General features: G+C 50.0%; 1 protein-coding gene across 6 annotated transcripts in view; it reads right to left on the bottom strand.

Moving 5' to 3' along the window:
* The window catches only part of MEGF6 (multiple EGF like domains 6), a 92,530-nt gene that overhangs the window by 18,481 nt on the left and 55,491 nt on the right, over window positions 1-18,558 (bottom strand). For 5 of the 6 annotated variants that reach the window (XM_054085572.1, XM_054085571.1, XM_054085570.1 and 2 more), the window contains 9 exons: window positions 8,734-8,859; window positions 7,745-7,867; window positions 7,267-7,389; window positions 4,885-5,022; window positions 2,782-2,904; window positions 1,857-1,979; window positions 903-1,070; window positions 359-490; window positions 127-255 (listed from right to left, as the gene is read on the bottom strand). In XM_054085572.1, the coding sequence (XP_053941547.1) occupies window positions 127-255; window positions 359-490; window positions 903-1,070; window positions 1,857-1,979; window positions 2,782-2,904; window positions 4,885-5,022; window positions 7,267-7,389; window positions 7,745-7,867; window positions 8,734-8,859 (1,185 nt within the window). Of the gene's footprint in view, window positions 1-126; window positions 256-358; window positions 491-902; window positions 1,071-1,856; window positions 1,980-2,781; window positions 2,905-4,884; window positions 5,023-5,177; window positions 5,387-7,266; window positions 7,390-7,744; window positions 7,868-8,733; window positions 8,860-18,558 lie in introns of those variants that run through there. The other variant, XM_054085574.1, reaches the window with a different exon arrangement.

The following is an 18,558-nucleotide window of genomic DNA, read 5'->3' on the forward strand; positions in this document are numbered from 1 at the left end:
ATACAGCCCACGGTCATTGCTGAGCAGCAAACGGGGACTGCAAAGGGCTTGGAGAAGCCTTCCCAGTGAGGAAGGGGATCACCCTCACCAGCACACAAAGCGGGTGCCAGGGAGCCGCGGGCTTACCGTCCTGGCAGAGCTCGCCGGTCACCCCGGGCGGGCAGCGGCAGGAACCCGTGACGGCGTCGCAGGTGCCACCGTTCTGGCAGAGGCAGACCAGGCTGCAGTTCCTCCCGAAGGTGCCGGCTGGGCAAGCTGGGGCGAGAGAGAGAGAGACGAAGCTCAGCCACTGCCTCTATGCATTCCCAAGCAGGGGTGAGAAGAGCTTTCTCGCCCGCTGCCCTCCAGCATCACTCACTCTGGTTGCAGAGGACGCCGGTCCAGCCCGCGGGGCAGTCGCAGCCGGTCTCCTCCACGTTGCACGGGGCTCCGTTTTGGCAGTCTTCACAGGTCAGGCTGCAGTCAGGGCCAAACGTGCGTTCCAGGCAGACTGCAAAGAGAAGCACCGTGGGTGAAAAGTCTTTCCCAAGGCTCTCAGTTTTGGGGAGAGCTTGGGCAGAGAAACCCCCCCATATGCTGGCTGCAGCAAAGCCAAATGCATCCGTGTTTTAACACAGGTATCCAACAAGTCATGGAATCATAGAATGGTTCAGGTTGGAAAGGATCTCAAAGCTCATCCAATTCCAACATCTCCCACTGGATCAGGGGCTCAAAGCCCCATCCAACCTGGCCTTGAACAACTCCAGGGATGAGGCAGCCACCACTGCTCTGGGCAAGCTGGGCCAGGGCCTCTCCGTATCTTGTGGATATGCTCACGGAAGACAAGTAAATCCAGCATGTGTGATTAATCTCAAAGGCTTCCAAGCAAAGTAAACCATTTACCAGTGCTGCAAAATGCTCACCAAATTTTTCTGAGAGGGTGTGCTCTCCTCTTGCTTCCATCTCTTCTTCCTCTTCTTCATAATCATCATTAAAGAGCTGGGTAAATTCATCTCGCAGGACTGCAACGTGAGGGATCGGGCGGATAACTGGGTGCCCAGCATCCAGAGCTTCCACAGCGTCCTCAATAGCTAGGGAAGAGTCACAGAGATGAGAAAGTCAAAGCGAGAAAAGAGACATGAGCTCTAAGAGGTCAATAGTAGGACGGAACCTACTGTAATAAGAAAGGGAAACAAGAAATACCTGTACAGGGCTGGTGCACAGGATTTGATGGAGTTTGCACCACTCCTCTCTATTAACACCTCTAAATTGTTTGCAATGTGTTTGCTTATTTATTTTGGCTGGAATGACTGAGCAACATCCAAACCTAAGGGAGAAGCTGCAATCTTAACCCTGACAGACAGCTCTGGCTTCCCAGGTACCTGAGCTCACACTCATCCCCTCCACCCTGCTCTTTTCCTGATTAGAACCACGTAGCTTCTTTTGGTTTTCTTGTCAGTTAACCCTTTCCTGGAAAAATTAAACAAGACTACCCATCTAATAAAACGAAACAATGCATTTCAGCTTGGTTCTCCGTTGAGGAAGAGTATTTATCACTACAAACAGTATTTATCACAATGCCTGCGGGGCAGGCAGGGGTGGAAAAATCAGGCAATTAATGGAGCTGAACTTGGGAGTCAGGATGGGGCTGCAGATCCCCTAAAAGCAGGGCCAGAGGGACTCCGGCATGCTGCTGATCCTAATAAATGCCGTGAAAGAGCCGGAAAAGGTGCTGTGCAGGGCTACCGAGCTGCGGCCCCTGCTAGCCCCGGCAGCGATGATGCCCCCCGTTCTGCGCAGGGGATGCTGTGCAGGGGGAGCGGGCAGAGGGGCAGCTCGCCTGCTGCTCGCCCGCACTGAACAGACGTTTCACTCACCGATGCAGCTCCTGCGGTCATCGTGCAGCTTGTACCCGATGTCACAGCCACATTGGAATGACCCCAGCTGATTCTGGCACATGTGTTCACATCCACCGTTACTTGAAGAGCACTCGTCCACATCTGAAAAACATGGGATACCCCAGCGTAATGGGAGCAGGACCAATGTGCAGGATGGGGACACAGACGCATTTGTGTCCACAGGTCAACACGTAGGCTGATGGCATCCTCTGTGCTAGAGATGTGAGGCCATCTAAAAATTGAGACTACCCAAGCGATTCAGGGAGCTCTGGGCTTCAGGATACCATGAGCTGGGTTTCAGCTCACATCTGCCACTGGGTTTGTAGAAATAGGTGGGTAAACCTGGGGTTTCGCCTGTGAAATGTTATTGGTGAGCTTTGGTAGTGAGAATAACTCATCAAGAGGAAAAAAAAGCCCCACATTCTTTATGCCAAGAAGGTGACTCAGCAGACCAGACAGGAAAACTGGTATGAGCTGGGAGAAACTGGAAGAAATTGCTGGCTGTTTGCAACCTGATAGTACAGATTCTTATCTTTAATAAAATCTTGCGTTAGTCACTGTCTTTGCTACTCCTATTTGCCTCTATCCCTTGGGCAAAGATGATGGGCAATGTTGGCCTCTGGGGATGAACATCACATGATTTCTGTGAATTAATGAGAGTCGGAACTGGACCGACTCCCTTTGAGACCCTGATCTGAATTCAGTGGGTTCAAAAGCCCCTTCGCTACTCTTCAGTTGTGCTGGATTAGAATAGCTGAGTTGCCTCAGCAGTAATCAAACTGAGGAGGTTGACAAAACACAGCAAACCGGAATCAGGGGAACGCATTCCGTGTGTGTCCCTCGCCACGCTGCGAGGCTGAGGACTGATTTACTTGTGGCAGTCCGGTGCGATGTTTCTGCTTACCATCACAGCCACAGCCGTCCGTGCTCAGCCTGAATCCAGCATAGCAAGCGCACTCATAGCCTCCGGGATAATTGTAACAGTCTTGCTGACAACAGTGAGAACCATTGTCACATTCGTTGATATCTAAATAGAAAACAAAGGGCACTGGATGTTAGCACACATCTGGCTCTGCAGTGGTGACAGTGCTCGTTAAAATTGTTCCGTGACTAGTTCTGGTAAGCTCTTGGTGATCCGGTCTGAAGCCAAGTGCTGAGCTAGTGTTCTTGCTTTGCTGTTGAAATAAGTGAGCTTTATGTTAACAGGTCATCCTCTGCAATGTGCCCTCCGGCCAAGGCAGGAATCCTGAATCCTAGAGACCATGATTTTCAGTTTGTCCTTAAAGGTTCAGTGCGCTCCCAAAGAAGGACCGATTCCAACTGCAGCACTGACTTCTCCTTCCTGATTTACCCTGTTACAAATCCAAAGACAACTGAGAACTTCAGGGTTCCTTCAAACTGTCTCCAAGAGAAGTCTCTGAAGGATGGACCTTCAAACTGTCTCCAAGAGAAGTCTCTGAAGGATGGACCTAGATAACCCAGAGCTCCTGGGGCTTTGATTTCAAGCCCGTAGCGTTTATGTGACTCCACTTGTCCGTTAGTAAGTGGCTGTGCAGCAGGAAGGTTTGTAAAGCATCCCTCTACCACCAGAGGAGCCTGGACCACGCAGGCACCCCGGTAAGAAAACAAATAGCGTCGCTGGGCTGCAGAAAGCGCACTGGGCTTCAGAGCGTGCAAAGGAAAAAGGGTCTTTAGAGCCATTCAGTTCGGGCCCTGGCTTTTTCCCTCCTGTGTTGTGATGTTGTATGGAGACAGCTCCTCCTGCTTCCTCAGAGCTACAGAGGAAAGCAAACATCCTGAGGGGTTGGGGTTCCTCTCTGCTGGCAGAGGAATTGCCTCTCTTTGCACAACAACTGTGGTGCCTGTGGCAGCCTGTTAAGGAGCATCTCTAGTCTGAACAGATGTCCTGGCAAGGCAGATAAGCTCATTGAAAATTGCAGGAAGGAGATGGCACTGAACAAAGAAACAGAGATAACGTGAACTCTACACTGCATGGAAATATCTTAAGTACTGTCTTGCACCACTAAACACCATCAGTCTTTGCTAGCAACCTCCTATTAGCCGGTTTTATAGAAAGAGAAGCCTTTAGGAACAAGCAGCTCACTGCTCTGTGAGGGACAGACTTTCCTACCCAACCTGCAGGAAGGGCACCAAGATTTCTTGCAGCTTTGGACAGCCTGAAGGATGGAAACACCCACCCAGCCTTGCTGTGAGCCTGAGCCACCGCCCCACTGTGAGAGTGGCAGTAAACCACAGCCTGGCACGCTGGGAGCACTCCAGCGGGTTTCTGACGGGGTTATGCGCTGCAAGGGGCTCAGAGGAGCGCAGCTGAAAGTGCGTGCCTCAACATTAGAGCTTGTACAGAGCTCAAGGCGCATTTCACCCTTACCTCTCCATCAACACGTAGTTTACAGAACCGGATGGGGCTGAGCTATGCTTTGCTTGCAGCTACTGACTCATCCCCATCACTCGTTGACTCTAATTACACTGCAGCTTCCTGAGAGATAACAAGCAAGACCATACATTTTGAGTATCATCCCTTCCAGATGAAGGCTCAGGGGCACCTGAGACGCAAGCCTCTGTATCTGCCAATGCTGCCTTAGATGAGTTTCAGCAGGACAAAATGAACTAGCTCTGAAGTCAACGTTTGCTGTTCGAGTAGATCTGAGGCCCTAACACGGAGCAACGTCTCACTTCCCTTTACTCCTAACGGGGAGCAACGTCTCACCTCCCTTTACTCCTAACGGGGAGCAACGTCTCACCTCCCTTTACTCCTAACGGGGAGCAATGTCTCACCTCCCTTTACTCCTAACGGGAAGCAACGTCTCACCTCCCTTTACTCCTAACGGGGAGCAATGTCTCACCTCCCTTTACTTCGCATCTCTATTTCCAGCTTTGTGAACCTGTTTGTAATGCATATGCCCAAAGGAGCTGACACACAGAGCTCCTCATCATCACTTGAGAGGTCCTTGTAAAACCAAGGCGTGTACGTTTTCCCTTGCCTTACCAGTGCATGTCTTCTGGTCCTGCTCAAGCCGATAGCCGAAGTTACAGGTACAGACTGGGCCGGAGCTGGTGTGGTGGCAGGTGTGGGAGCAGCCACCGTTGTTGGCCTCACAGCTGTTCACAATCTCCATTTCTATCCCTGGAAAAGGCACAGTGGTTAGGATCCCGCAGTGTGTGCCGCACATAGAATCATTAAGGTTGGGAAAGACCTCTAAGCTCATCCAACCACCAGCCCAAGCCCACCGTGCCTGGTGAACCATGTCCCAAAGTGCCATGCCTATGAGTTTTTCAAACCTCTCCAGGGATGGGGACTCCACCACTGCCCTGGGCAGCCTCTTCCAATGCTTCACCGCTCTTTCGGTAAAGAAAGCTTTCCTAATATATCCAGTCTCATCCGTACAGACTGGCTGGCCCCTGCCCTTCCTCGGCACTGCGCTGGAGCGGGCACCCATGCAGCGGCATCCAGCCCAGCTCCCTGCACGTTCGCACGCACAACCTTGCTGAGAAGCGATCTGCGGTGGTGAAAGGATGAAAATAGTTTTGCACAGAGGCCACCGCTGGGCTGGGAAGTGATGTATAAAAATAACCCGATGGATCCCAGGCAACGCCCCATGGAGCCGCTTAGGGACAGCCTCTGGACAATCTCTGAGATGAACCAAACTGCAGACAAAACTGCTCCCATTCCTGACAAGCGGCAGGATGTGCTGCCAACCAAAAGTTGGCTCGGTCTTCCTAAGTACAGAGCTGTTCCGATGCCAGCTAGAAATGGGAGCAGCAGAACACAGCTAACTACGGAAACATCCAGCTGCCTACAGCTAGAAACGTTAGTTACTGACATGTCAAAATTGGTAGGCGCAAACATCAATAGCAGCCATATATCTTCTTAGCTTGGCAAAGTTTATGTAAACTTCAGGCTAATTAATTAAGCTTTCTTAAACTAAAAGGAACTTGTACCATGCAGCTTTGACTCAGTTCTGAACCTCAGCAAAAGAATTTCTGCCTACAAGAACATTTTTTGAGTGCATTCAGACCTGAAGAGGATGAAATCAGGGGAGCTTGATGCTCCCCAATGGATCTGTGCGTGTCAAAAACTAAAGCTGTGCCATGGTGGAAGACTCATCCAGATTTCACAACATGAATAAAGTTCCTCTGACTTTCCTTTTCTTATTAATGCAAGATCAGCCAGGGTTTTGCATAAAAAAACTGGCTGGAAGAGGCAGGAGGAAACATTGTTCGTACAAGAAGGCTACTGAACTCTATAGCTGACATCAAAGTAGAGGTTTTGTCCATGATTATGGCAATGAGTCAGATGAACAGGAGGAGCCACGTCAGAACACAAGTGGGGCTTGTGCTTCCACTGCCGTCAAGAGTGACCCTCCGAGGCTGGCATCTCTTTACCTGGAATTTATGACCTGAGCAGCAATAAATCTGAGCCTTTTGTCACCTGTGGGCCGGTTAGCTGAAGCCACAAAGGGAAACCTTCCCTGCTGCGTAGTCACAGCGCTAAGGGAGGAGGTAGCTCGGATTTATTAGGCATAGACCTGGCTTCCTAAGGCAATCCTCACTAAGCCTTGCTGGCTGTCGTGCACCATCACCCCGGCAGCCGACGGGAACTGCGCAGTCGCACACGAAACTGAGCTGGGGGATATTTTCTCACAGACTATGCAGCGTTGCGTGTTCCTAGGAACGAAGGTGCACACGTGCTTAGGCTCTTAAATAGCACATCATCAGTCTAGTTCCTCACACTGCTCTGTCTGACGCCTTTCAAGACTCGTTTATGGTCTGCAAAGCCTTACCCTCATAACCTTGGCAGGCTCCTGGTGGGAGCTGCAGCAGCTGCACAGGTGGAGCATCACAGCTCCCAGTAACACTGGCTGCCAGCACTGGGGCTGCCACAGTGGCCTTCATCCCTAAGGAGGTTGCTAAATGCTGATAGCTTCTCTTTGGACTCTCCCCACTGATGTGTATTAGCTGAACAAAGACATATGGGCAATCTGGATCATTCTTGCATAATAGTGTTTATTTCTTCTCTTGCTGGGAGCAGATGTGATCACTTCACTAGCTCAATTCCTTCTGCAGTTACACATCTGCAGCTGACTGAACTCATCCAACAAGTCCCCAAGAGCAGAACTTGGCCTATTTGAAGCCAAACAGCTCCAAATAAATTGCCTAAACCAGCAAAAGTAGCTTCATGGTAATTTTAAAGATCAGACAAAGTTTTTATCTTAGTGGGAGAGTAAACAGCCCCAAACCTGCTTGTGAAATTCTTCAAACCAGATTGCTAGAACTTGGCTCCAACAGCTCCCAGAGGACAGTCACAACCGCTTGCCTGCAGAAGCAAACCCGTCCCCACCTGACAGCGAGGGCTGCGTGCAGTACTCACGATAGCATTGCCTGCCGTCGGCCCCTAGCTCGTAGCCCGGATTACAGGTACACTTGAAGGAGCCGTGAGTGTTGAGGCACTGGTGTGCACACATGGCTGCTCCAGTCAGACATTCATTCACGTCTGCAAGAGACGGGCAATCCATGAGCAAAGCAAGCTGAGCCATAAAACGTTCTTTCAAATATGTTACTATCTTCAAGTTTTTCACCAGTCTCTTGCACCCTCAATCCTTCCCTGGGGTCCAGACCAACAGATAAATAGAAAGAAGAGCTCAGAATTGCTGTAAAGCCTCCAGAGAAACGATCACATGAAACTATTCCAGACAACTCAAGCAAAGTTCTTGGACAGATGTCAACTGGGCGCTTTCGTGCCACCCCTCTGGAAGGCTTGTGCATCACTGTTAAATTCACAGACTCTGATAGTTCCTAAGATTGAGCCTTACTCCAACCTGTTCTTTTCCGTAGAAGCTTTTGCTTACCTTCGCAGCCCTTACTGTCAGGCGCCAGCCGGTAGCCAGGGTGGCACTCGCAGCGCGCTGTTCCGCGGTGGTTGTGGCACCGGTGCATGCAGCCCCCGTTCCTGTCGGCGCAGGGGTTCCTCACTGCAGGGCAAAGACAAAGAGGTGGCTTATTTTGTGCTAATCTCAGCTGTTACTGGCATTAAGCTTATGGCAAAACAGAGCAGCAAGCAGTCACGCCTGGCGGAACAGTCGGCAACCTGTGAAAGCCCATTCCGCACCAGACAGAAAAATCTCTGCTTCTGTTTACTGCTCCTTCCAGGCAGGAGGATTTACACAGTGTGATATCCCACACAAGTAAGGCACTAATCTGAGTAAAACCTTTCCAGCAGAAACTTGGCATGGGCATGTCCCTCTACAGAGGTTACAAAGCAAGAACCACGCCAATTTGCTTCAAGTTCTCCCACCAAGAGGTCTGCCAGCCTCCGACTGCTCCAGGACCTGGGCAGATGCTATAAACCCCTCCGACTGCAGCACTGACAATACCTGGGCTGTTCCTTTTCCCTTAGCAACTTCACAGCTAAATGCTTTCCCGTTCCTTAGTGAATGCCAGCTGCTATGAATGAGGAGATTAAACTTCTGCTCTAGATCCCCTTCAGCTTCTTTCCCTCCCGCAGCTGGGAGCAGGTCAACCAGAAAGCTGTCTGCGAGCAGAGAGAGAAGATCCTGTCCTGCTGCGACACACTGCTTTTCCCTCACCTTCTCAGAAGCGTGTGCGTTCATACAGTTTCATTTTTGTTGGCTACACCCCTTCAGCTCTTCCTTGCACGTCAGAATGAGCTGCAGATTATGTCCACAACAACAGAACACGCAGAGAAACACCTCGCTCTGATCTGCGTGACATCCGAGCATTGAGTCCATGCCCTCGATCCTCCCCAGCTGCCCCTGAATAAGAGCCTAAAGCAAAGTTCTGCCTCCCCAGCGTCCCGTGCATGCTCGAGGGGACTCACAGACGCAGCGTTTGCCGTCTTCCCGCAGCTGGTAATTGTGCCGGCACTGGCACTGGTGCTGGGTCGGCGTCACCTGCACGCAGTCATGCTCACAGCCGCCGTTGTTGAGGGCGCACGTGTTCACAGCTGCGAGGCAAAGGGACAGAACGTTCATCACTGAAACAACAGCAGCTGGATGAGTCTCTTGCACAGGACCAGGGCAAAATACACGCTTTTATACAGAGCATTGCTAATGAGAATCTAAAATTGGGGCACATTCAACCTGTGCTAAAGCATGCAGACGCAGCTCTTCAGGACATAATTTAGCAGGGACGGTGGGGATGGGCTGACAGTTGGACTGGATGAGCTTAGAGGGCTTTTCCAACCTCAATGATTCCATGAGATGCTCATTGCAGACTGTTGAAGCGTGCTAAATATAAGCTGTTACTGCAGAGAAGGACTTGGTGTGCTGAACGATGAGAAGCTCGACATGAGCTGGCAATGTGCGCTTGCAGCCCACAAACCAACCGTGTCCTGGGCTGCATCCAAAGCAGCGTGGCCAGCAGGGAGGGAGGGGATTCTGCCCCTCTGTTCCTCTCTTGGGAGACCTCATCTGGAATACTGTGTCCAGTTCTGGAATCTTCAATGTAAGAAGGAGATGGAGCTGTTGGAATGGGTCCAGAGAAGGCTACAAAGATGATCAGAGGGTTGGAGCACCTTTCATACTAGGACAGGCTGAGAGAGTTGAGGTTGTTCATCCTGGAGAAGAGAAGGCTCAGAGGAGACCTAAGAGTGACCTTCCAGTACCTGAAGGGGCTACAGGAAAGCTGGAGAGGGGCTGTTCATAAAGGCTTGTGGGGATAGGACGAGGGGGAATGGGTATAAACTGGAGAGGGGCAGAGTTAGACTGGACATAAGAAGGAATGAGAGCAGCCGCCCTTCGCTGTGCCAGAAAGGGACCTGTGGCAGACGCCTGTGAGATGGAGCCCCTTTTCTTTATAGGTAAGATTGGCTCAACAGTGCCAGGTACCAGCTTTAAATCACTTCTTTTTCCACAATAAGAGCTCTCAGCAACTCTCCCAGGAGATGAAGCCAGGATGCAGGGGTCTAGGCTAGGTCCTCTGTGGTATTACAGGGGAGGGAGACTTGCAACTGGTGTGCTTCCCAGCAAGAATCCACCCTCTCAAGTGGCGTCCGTGTCAGCAGGCAAGCATCTCACATTGCAAAATTGCTGCAATTCTTGTAATTTTGTTCAAAGACAGTCACTGCAGGTGCAACGCCACAGCTAGTTCAGCTTAATTACTGCTAGTTTAGCTTAATTAGTGCTCAGAGAGAGATGCACTCAGGCTTATTCAGGTTTCCCTGTAACAAAATGATACGGAAAACTAAGTTTCTGGCTCCACACTGTGCAAAAGACACTGATTACACAGGGCAAAGGCCCAGCAGGTACCATCAGTTCTTTGGGGAATATCTAAGAAAAACTGCTTCATGGGGTACCCTGCATTTCTATCAGGTATCCCAGCTCCCAGCTCGGTTCTTTGGCCGGGAGGTGGCTGCGTGGAAGTCAGGATTCCTGCGATCGTCCACCCTGTGAGTAGCTGATGCTATAACCAGCCGAGCCAGAGCACACAGGGATACGCTGACGGGAACTGTGTTTTCATCCTAAGTGCAGGCGGGACTGGGAATTGCGATTCCTGACTGGTGTTCCTTCTGTGTGGCCTTGCGCAAGGCGCCTTCCTGCCCAAAGGATTCCAAACAGTCAGAAAAACAGGAGGTTTTGCCTAGGCTACGGCAGCAAAACAGATCTTATGACCGAACCCGTGGACTATCTTCCTTTTGCAAGCTTACTATCATTACTCAGCCTTAAAACAGCCTTCTCTCCCCTCCTCTGTCCTTATAATTTAGAACTTCTCTGCACAATAAGCAACAACGGGATGATGTTTAGCTGGAGACGCGTGCACCTTGCAGCCAGCGAGCAGGCAGTTCGCCTGCTTTCTTTTTACTAGGCTGCTGCTGACCTTGTATCCAGGAGAAATCTGAGCTAGAAAACAAAGCAGGGAAGAACTTTCTGGACAGGGATTCACAGACTTTGGTAGACGAGCCATGTTTGGGTAAGTGCATGCTTCCAAAGCGATGGAAGTCTCCTCTTAGACCATCGCGTGTCTCCTGAGAGCGCCTGCCTACTCGTTATTCAGTGAGCATCTCAAACAGAGACCGCTCCAAAGAGAGGTGCACCTTACAGGAAGTGGGAGATTGGCCTTGAAAGTCTGTTCTTCCACCCAGGAGACACAAATGCGCGTGAAACGCACAACACGCTGCACGTCAAAGCTGTGTGGGTGCAACAGGGCTTAAAACCTGGCCATGATCTGGGATGGAAACCCTGGTTTTCCATAAGCACCACGGGACGGCAAGTTGTGGTCTCGCACGTTTCTGACCTATTTTTCCAACTCCACAATAAACTAATGTGCTGACCCCGAGGAATCGCATAAGAAAGCTAAAAATAGTTCTAATGCAAACCAACTCTCCACAAACTACCACGTCAGGTAATCACATCACCCTCGACAACCCTGAGAGTTTTGCTAAGCCAACGAGTCTGGAAAGCACATGCCTGTAAAAGTCTCTGCTTTTAACGAGGTCCCTGAATCCCAAGGGAAGGAGGGTCTGGCGAACACCCGTGCCCGGATGAGCTGCAGGCGGCTCGCTCGTGCTGGCTACGAACGCGTTTGCAATCGGTGGGTGTGTAGCACCGCTCTGCCAGCGCCTCGTCCAAGTATTCCAAAGAGTATTATCTACAGACAAAGTACTGACAATAATTTGATTTAAGCCTCTCTTGTATATTAGTGAAAAACAAATATTTGGCACAGGAGAAAAAAAAAAAAATCAAAGGAAAACCGTATATTCTTATTTTTTTTTTCCCCCTGCAAACCGTTCCCCTGCAGAAAAACTACGCCTTGATCGGAGCTGAGGAGTGCTCTCATTTCCAGCTTTTAAAAGCTAACGTCCCCCTGTATGTCTCTAACTAACTAAACAACATTTAGGGGCATAAAAGCGACTTAATAGGGTCAGAGTATTGCCATACACAACATGCGTCTGGAGCAAAGAACTCTGGGTTTATGTTAGCTGTGCTGACATTGTTTCCTTTAACGCATTTGGAAGGAAAGAACGGGAATACTCGACGTTCCTGAGAAGCTCTGGGTCAGAGTCACAGCGCTCAAGCTTTAGCAGAGATGGGTGGTCATTTTAAAATATTCTGAGATATTAAAGTGTTTAATGACATAGATCCAAAAATACCCATCAATAACGTGCTTGTTCCTCTTGGAGTGAGGTTTTTTTTATTAAAAAAAAAAAAAGAAGTAAAACAATGTTAATGCCTGCCAAAACATTCCTTCAGATGGGAAAGTCCTGGGCCAACCTATAACAAGCCAATGCATCTATGTCTAAAAAAAACCCTCCCAGTAAGCAGTTATTCGTATGAATTTGCACTGTAAATAACTGCCCTCCTCGCATGCCTGTAAAATACAACTTTTCAGAGAGGGGAAAAAAAAAGTCCAGTTTTTTTTCTTATCATACAAACTTCAAGCAGACAGAAATCCCGTAATGCCCCATCCCTGGAGGTGTTCCAGGCCAGGTTGGATGGGCCAGTGGGAGGTGTCCCTGCCCATGGCAGGGGGTTGGAACTGGGTGATCTTTAAGGTCCCTTCCAACCAAAACTGTTCTATGATTCTAAGGTTGGATACAGCTGACTTTCCAAGAAGGTTATTACCACACACAAGAAGACCACTGTGTCTCTCTGGGTTGGGCTGGGGTACGACATCCACCCAATACCTGGCAAAAGGCGCGTACGGTGGAGCATTGCAACAGCGAAAAAACATCTTGAAGGGAACTTTGGACACTCAATACATGTGGCAACACTTGGCCACGGCAAACAGCTGGAGTAGGGTAGGGACGTGGACTAAAGGACACACGCTCCCGTTCCAGTAAGTCCTCCTTGACCAAGGTACAAGCGAGCGCCAGCACACAGATTTTAACTGAAGTCGTTTGTGGACCACTAAGAGAACGTAAAAGGAGAAGCAACGAGAATGCAGGGGTCTCGCAGAGTATTTTCTTCCCCCTTGTGTTTCTTTTGGTATGGCTTATTCGCTAGCAAATGCACTCTTCAAGACTAATGACCCCATCTGAGCCTCCCCCACTCCACGACTGCACGCGATGACGAAGGGGCCAGTGCACGCTGTTGTCTCAGCCATCGCGGGTACGTTCCAGACCACTACGGGTAACGGGAAGCAGAAGTCCTTCTCTGCCAAAAGGCTCTTGTAGAGGGTAGAGGTGGTTGGCATCGCTGGCTCTCTGGTGCTCATAAGCCACACAGCTCTCAAGGCACACACACGATGAGAAGAGCAACGCAATCACGTCCCGCAGCGTCACACGGAGCCACCCACGGCACTCTGACTGATGGGGGAAGACTCATGCAGCACAGGGGTTTTGTTAAGATAGGGACTAATTCAATTTAAGACTCGGGAATAACAAGACAAAACAAATGAAACCTGTTAAAATTGTTTGGGATGTCCTTCCATCAAAGCAAGGGCCTTCTAATTCTGAGCCTCCTTAGCTGGCTCCTCGCAGGGTAACAGCCAGTAGACCTCACCGCTGGCCTTGTTTTAATTACTGCTCTTTTTTTAATGTTTACAAAACCACTCTAAAAATATTTCCATTCCCAGATGCTTTTCCAAGCTTAACATTTCTGTGACAACATTGCCAAAACCAGTGTCATCTTGTACATCACGCAGATTTTTGTAATTAAAGCTCAGACAGATTTTCCACAGATGATATTTCATCGTCCAAGGTTCCTTCCATCCCCTCTGCCTGAAGGGACTGCAGTGCTGCTGAAAGATGCTAGCCCCGCGATTCTGACCCTCTGGGGCCCAGGGAACGGATGAAAAGGGATGAAAAGGACATTGTTACTCCTGGTAGCACGTGAGAAGCAGGTCTGCAAAGTAGCAGCCTCACACAGGAGTTGATTTAACAACTGGGCTACCTCCATGCCCTCCAGCTGCCCTTCGTGAACTGGGAAGAGCTGAATCCAGGGATTCTGAGCAACGTCAGTCGTCAGCATTCGCTCCCTGTGCGGCTCTCCCTGGTCATCCCCAAAGCTCTGCGGCAGAGGCCAGCTCAGCAGCACCGAAAGCACATAAATGTTTAGAGAACGCGGGGCACAATCCTCACATCACAGCAAGGTGGTGATAATGCTTCACTTGGTTTGATGAGGAGGATTGGCCTCAAGCTGCACCAGGGGAGGTTTAGATTGGATATTAGGAAAAACTTCTTCATTGACAAAGCGGTGAAGCCCTGGCAGAGGCTGCCCAGGGCAGTGGGGGAGTCTCCATCCCTGGAGGGATTCAAAGAGCTCGTAGATGTGGCACTCTGGGACACGGTTTAGCAGGCACGGTGGGGTTAGGCTGATGGTTGGACTGGATGATCTTAGAGGGCTTTCCCAACCTTAATGAATCTATGATTCCATGACTCTATGACTTGGGCTCCTCCACTCTACCTTCTCTTTCCCATCCCTATCGCCTTTCCCTCAGACCCCATTTGCCATCAGAAGCAGCGTGCTCATACTCTGAAAGCAACCGTAAGCAGCTGTAAGTAGGATTGAGCCTGATGTTCCCTTTTGCAGCGTCACACAAAACCACTGATCCCAAGACAGGGCTGCGAAACGCCCCAAAGGGCAAATTTTGTCTGTGTAACACATGCAGATGGAAAACCTCTACAAAGTACATATGGATGATTGCCCTCTGTACGCACAGTTCAAGCCCACACAAAGCTCCATGCCATGGTCCTCCTGTTCATGACATAAATCGCTGCGCTGTTTGAGATTTCTTCATTTGAAGTACCCTTAACATAAACAGGGATACATCATGCAATCCCAAACTGATTTATTCTAACCTCAGACAATTTCCAGAAACAAGTTGTGTGCTAATACAGACCATTTCTCCACTTTGCAGGCCAACAAAAGCAATTGGCTCTGATTAAATTCTTTGCCTTGGACGGGAGTTCATCCCTCTGCCGAAGCAGTGGAGAAGGACCTGAAGATGTCAGCTTCCTGCCTCCTGCCCATGTGGTTCTGATAAAAGAAGAGGTAATTTCAGGACGTCCCATGACTCTTTGTTCCGTTTCACTTTCAACAGAAATGCCCACTGTTTTTCTCTCCCTTCTGTATTCAAATCATCACTGATTTGCTATATTTGAACAACAAAGATGGAGTAAAAGAATCTTGCACGACTGAGCTGCGGATTACCCAAAGCATCAGCAGCTGATGAGAGCTGCTGGGAGGACAGAGAGGGACGCAGCGAGGCGGCTTTTGGCTGTTTTTTGCGCTCTTCTGAGCCACAGCCACCAGAACAGTTCCAGGTACAAGTTAACCCTGGAGAGCTGCCTCGGCCCCTTTGTCACGTAGGAGCATCTCTGGATGCAGCCCCCGGCAGGCGCCTGGCATCCCGGCTTCCTCACAGCCTCAAGCACAAAGCTTGGCTGTAAGCTTCTATTCCACTCCTGCACCACCAGAATCGTTGTGAGGCTTTCGGAGGCTGGCATCTAATCAGGACCTCATCCGTGCTTTTGCCCCGACCCCGGATCTGTGCATTCCTGGATCCAGCTGAGTCCAGCCCCTGCCTGCCACCAAGTCCAGCCCAGGACGTTTTCTCCACGTCTGCTCTGCAGCATCAGTGGTGTCTCCAGTCTTTGGAGGAGTCAATATCATATATTTACGTATATCTTATTCCATCACTATTGTTGTTCTTGTTTCATTAAAGCCATTTTAGTTTCCAATCCACAAATTGCTCCCTTTTCTCTTCCCCCTTTCCCTGCGGTGGTGCAACTGGGACACAACTGCCCACATTTAGCTGCCAATCAGGCCAGGGCTCAACTGTGACAACATCACAACCCTTCGTAGGAACCAACCAACGCAACAGCTCTAAAGCAGCTCATGACCCGGTGGAAGTTAGCCATCTATTTTTCCACACACAGGGATCTATCACGTCTCCTTTCTGCGCTGTCTTCCCTCATCTCCAAAGCACCGAAAAGCTGCTCATCCTGGGGGACAACTCGTTGCGGATCCCCAGCACCCGCAGCTTGGACTGGTGCTTTGCACCACTCAATCCTGTGGCTCTACCTTCCTTAAGCCAGGCATTTAGCTAGAGAAAATTCTTTCTTCTTCCCCAGCAAGCGCTCCTGACACACGAAAGCCAAGGGAGGGTGTGTTGAGTGAGGTCCTGCCTTTGCTGCTGCTGCCCGCACCGCCACCGCCGCCTGGTAACTTGTCAAGAATGCGGCTTAATAAAAACCGTGTGATTTCCAAGATCAAGTCGGAGCAAAGCCTCTGACTTTGCAGTGTAAATATTTATGTAGACCGAGTACTAAAGGAAAGAACCACTTGCATGTACTTGTGGAAACACCACAGAAAGCGTGCACATGCTCAAGGGCCCGGGATTACCAGGACGTGACCCACAGAAAGCTGCCCGGGGGGGACCACACGCTGCTGCCAGGTCACGCGCTCGCTGTCCGAGCATCGGTGAAGGCAATGAAGGGGAGAGCCCATTGCAATGACCAAACGTGGGGTGAGAAAGGTGAAAATCCCTCGGTGGGGACCCCTCAGTCCACCAGCCAAGGTGCTTCCCTTGCCTGGGCTCTGTCATGGGATGGGCTTGTTCTAAGAGCACAAATACTGTGTATTTACCTAAATCAGAGTGGTGTAAAGTCCAATCCATCACACTGGGCTGCTGTGCATGACGGCTGCTGTGCAGCCAGCAAGACCAGCAAGCTTGGGCTCCAGCACCAAGAGCCACCATCCAGAATCCATAGGGGGAGAAAGCTGTGCACCGGGTATCAAATGGGACAGTCAGGGCACGCAGACACCCGTGGCTCAAGGCAACCTTACACCTGCGGCTGCACAGAGGGCAGCCACAAAATCCAGCAGAGAACTAACCTCCAAATCCGAGCTTTTACAAGAAAACTCAGTTTACTTCCAGCCCTCTACATCACTGCCTTAATAGGTCAGCACAGAACTGTTGTAAAGGCATGATGGATATATACATGTACCCATATTTCTGTCACCAAAGCATAAAGAACAAAAGCCACCAATCCTGAAGCAAGAAAACCAGATTTTTAGAACTCTTTTGTTGCTATTTTAGAAACAGCACTGTGCAATCGCATAGCAAGTTTTCACTCGCCCTGCCTGGTCTCTGCCTCCTCTCCTGTTCTCTGTGGGCCACGGGGGTACAGGCACCGCCACGCTTACAGCATCAACTCTGCTTCCCAGAGCTTCCAGAAACTACCCCAGTCACTCCCGTAGTAGATTAGGTTTCATGAACAGAGACCCCTTAATTCTGGCAGCTGAATTCCAACACTGTGCACATTAAGGCAAATACTCGCTCGGAAGTTTAATGCAAAGCAGGTTGGCAGTGCCGAGAGCAAGCGGCACGGAGCAGGGAAGCTCTGCCTGGATCCCAGCAGAAGCGCACTCTCTGCACATCGTGGCCACGTGAGCTGTGAAGCCTGAAGAATTAAAGGATGGAAACTGCCTTCAAGCAAGTGATTCCTTTCAACCTTCTTGGGCTGACCCTGCTGAAAGCACCAGAGCATCCCAGCGGTTGGCTCCTGGTTTATTCCACGAGGCAGAGGCAGCAGAACCACTCAATACCACAAAAAGGACAACTACACATTAAAAAAGACAATTATTAGATGACAGACCACATGCACGCTTACATGCAAACAGTGGCAACGCATAGCCATGAACACGAGTTGGTGTGTTCAGCGCTAGAGCAGAGGGCTGGGAGTGATGGGCAGTTTTCTTCGTTTTTCTGAATTTTCTTAATTTTCTCTTTAGCATCTGAGTTTTTTTCCGGGGAACCAGAGAGCACAGAGTGACCTGGCACCTTAAGCTTATGCTTCACTGCTCTTGTCAGAGTATCGTCACACAGCAGGGCAGTTGTGGAAGGATGTGCAGTTTGTGTTGCACGTGGCACGGTGGGTACCACTTCCTGAGATGGCTTTCAGCATCCCAACTGGAACACACTGGCTCACACGGTCATTTTTAGCGAACACTGGAACCTGACTGTATTCTGAGGAAAAATAGCCAATGGCCTCTGTAATACAATCACCCAGGAATTCTTGCCGCTTGTATAAAAATATCCCTCAAAAAAAAATGGAAGAATGTGTCAAATGAAGCTGTGAGGGAGAAGCGGTTCAACAAAACCAGCAGCAGATGCTGGAGGGCAGACTTCAAGCTCCACCCCAGTGCCTCCGAGCCGCTCGTTGGGGGCAGACAAAGAACAATATTTCAAGAAATTGGCCCAGAATTCAATCGCAAGCCAGACCTGGCATCAGAACTGTAATGTCTGGACACGCACTATCCAAGTGGACGCATGACCAGCACCTCAGGGAAAAGGGTCTCGAGATCATTATGACTACGGTTCCCGAGCCAGCTGGGCTTATCCTTCTCTGGTTGTCACACCCAGTACCTGCCACGTAGACTAGGGAGCTCAGGTGAGGCAAAACTGATTGACTTAACCCAAATTAATGAAAAGATTTGTGTATTAGCCCCGAAAACACCATATCTGATACACTCTGCACCAAAAGCACTGCGAGTTACCGCTCCTGAACCAGAATAAACTGACGAACGGCAAAGATGACTGAATTGTACACAATCAAACTGAAGGACGGCAAACTACAAATCCAGTTACAGCAACATGTTAGGGAAGAGTACCAGGAACCTGAGAAACAAAGGAGCAGACAATCCAACAACATCATCTCAAAGTGCCGGCGTAGAGGGCAGATGGGAGCGGGTGAGAAACG

This window comes from Cuculus canorus, chromosome 21, assembly GCF_017976375.1.
Source record: "Cuculus canorus isolate bCucCan1 chromosome 21, bCucCan1.pri, whole genome shotgun sequence".
Classification (NCBI taxonomy): domain Eukaryota; kingdom Metazoa; phylum Chordata; class Aves; order Cuculiformes; family Cuculidae; genus Cuculus; species Cuculus canorus.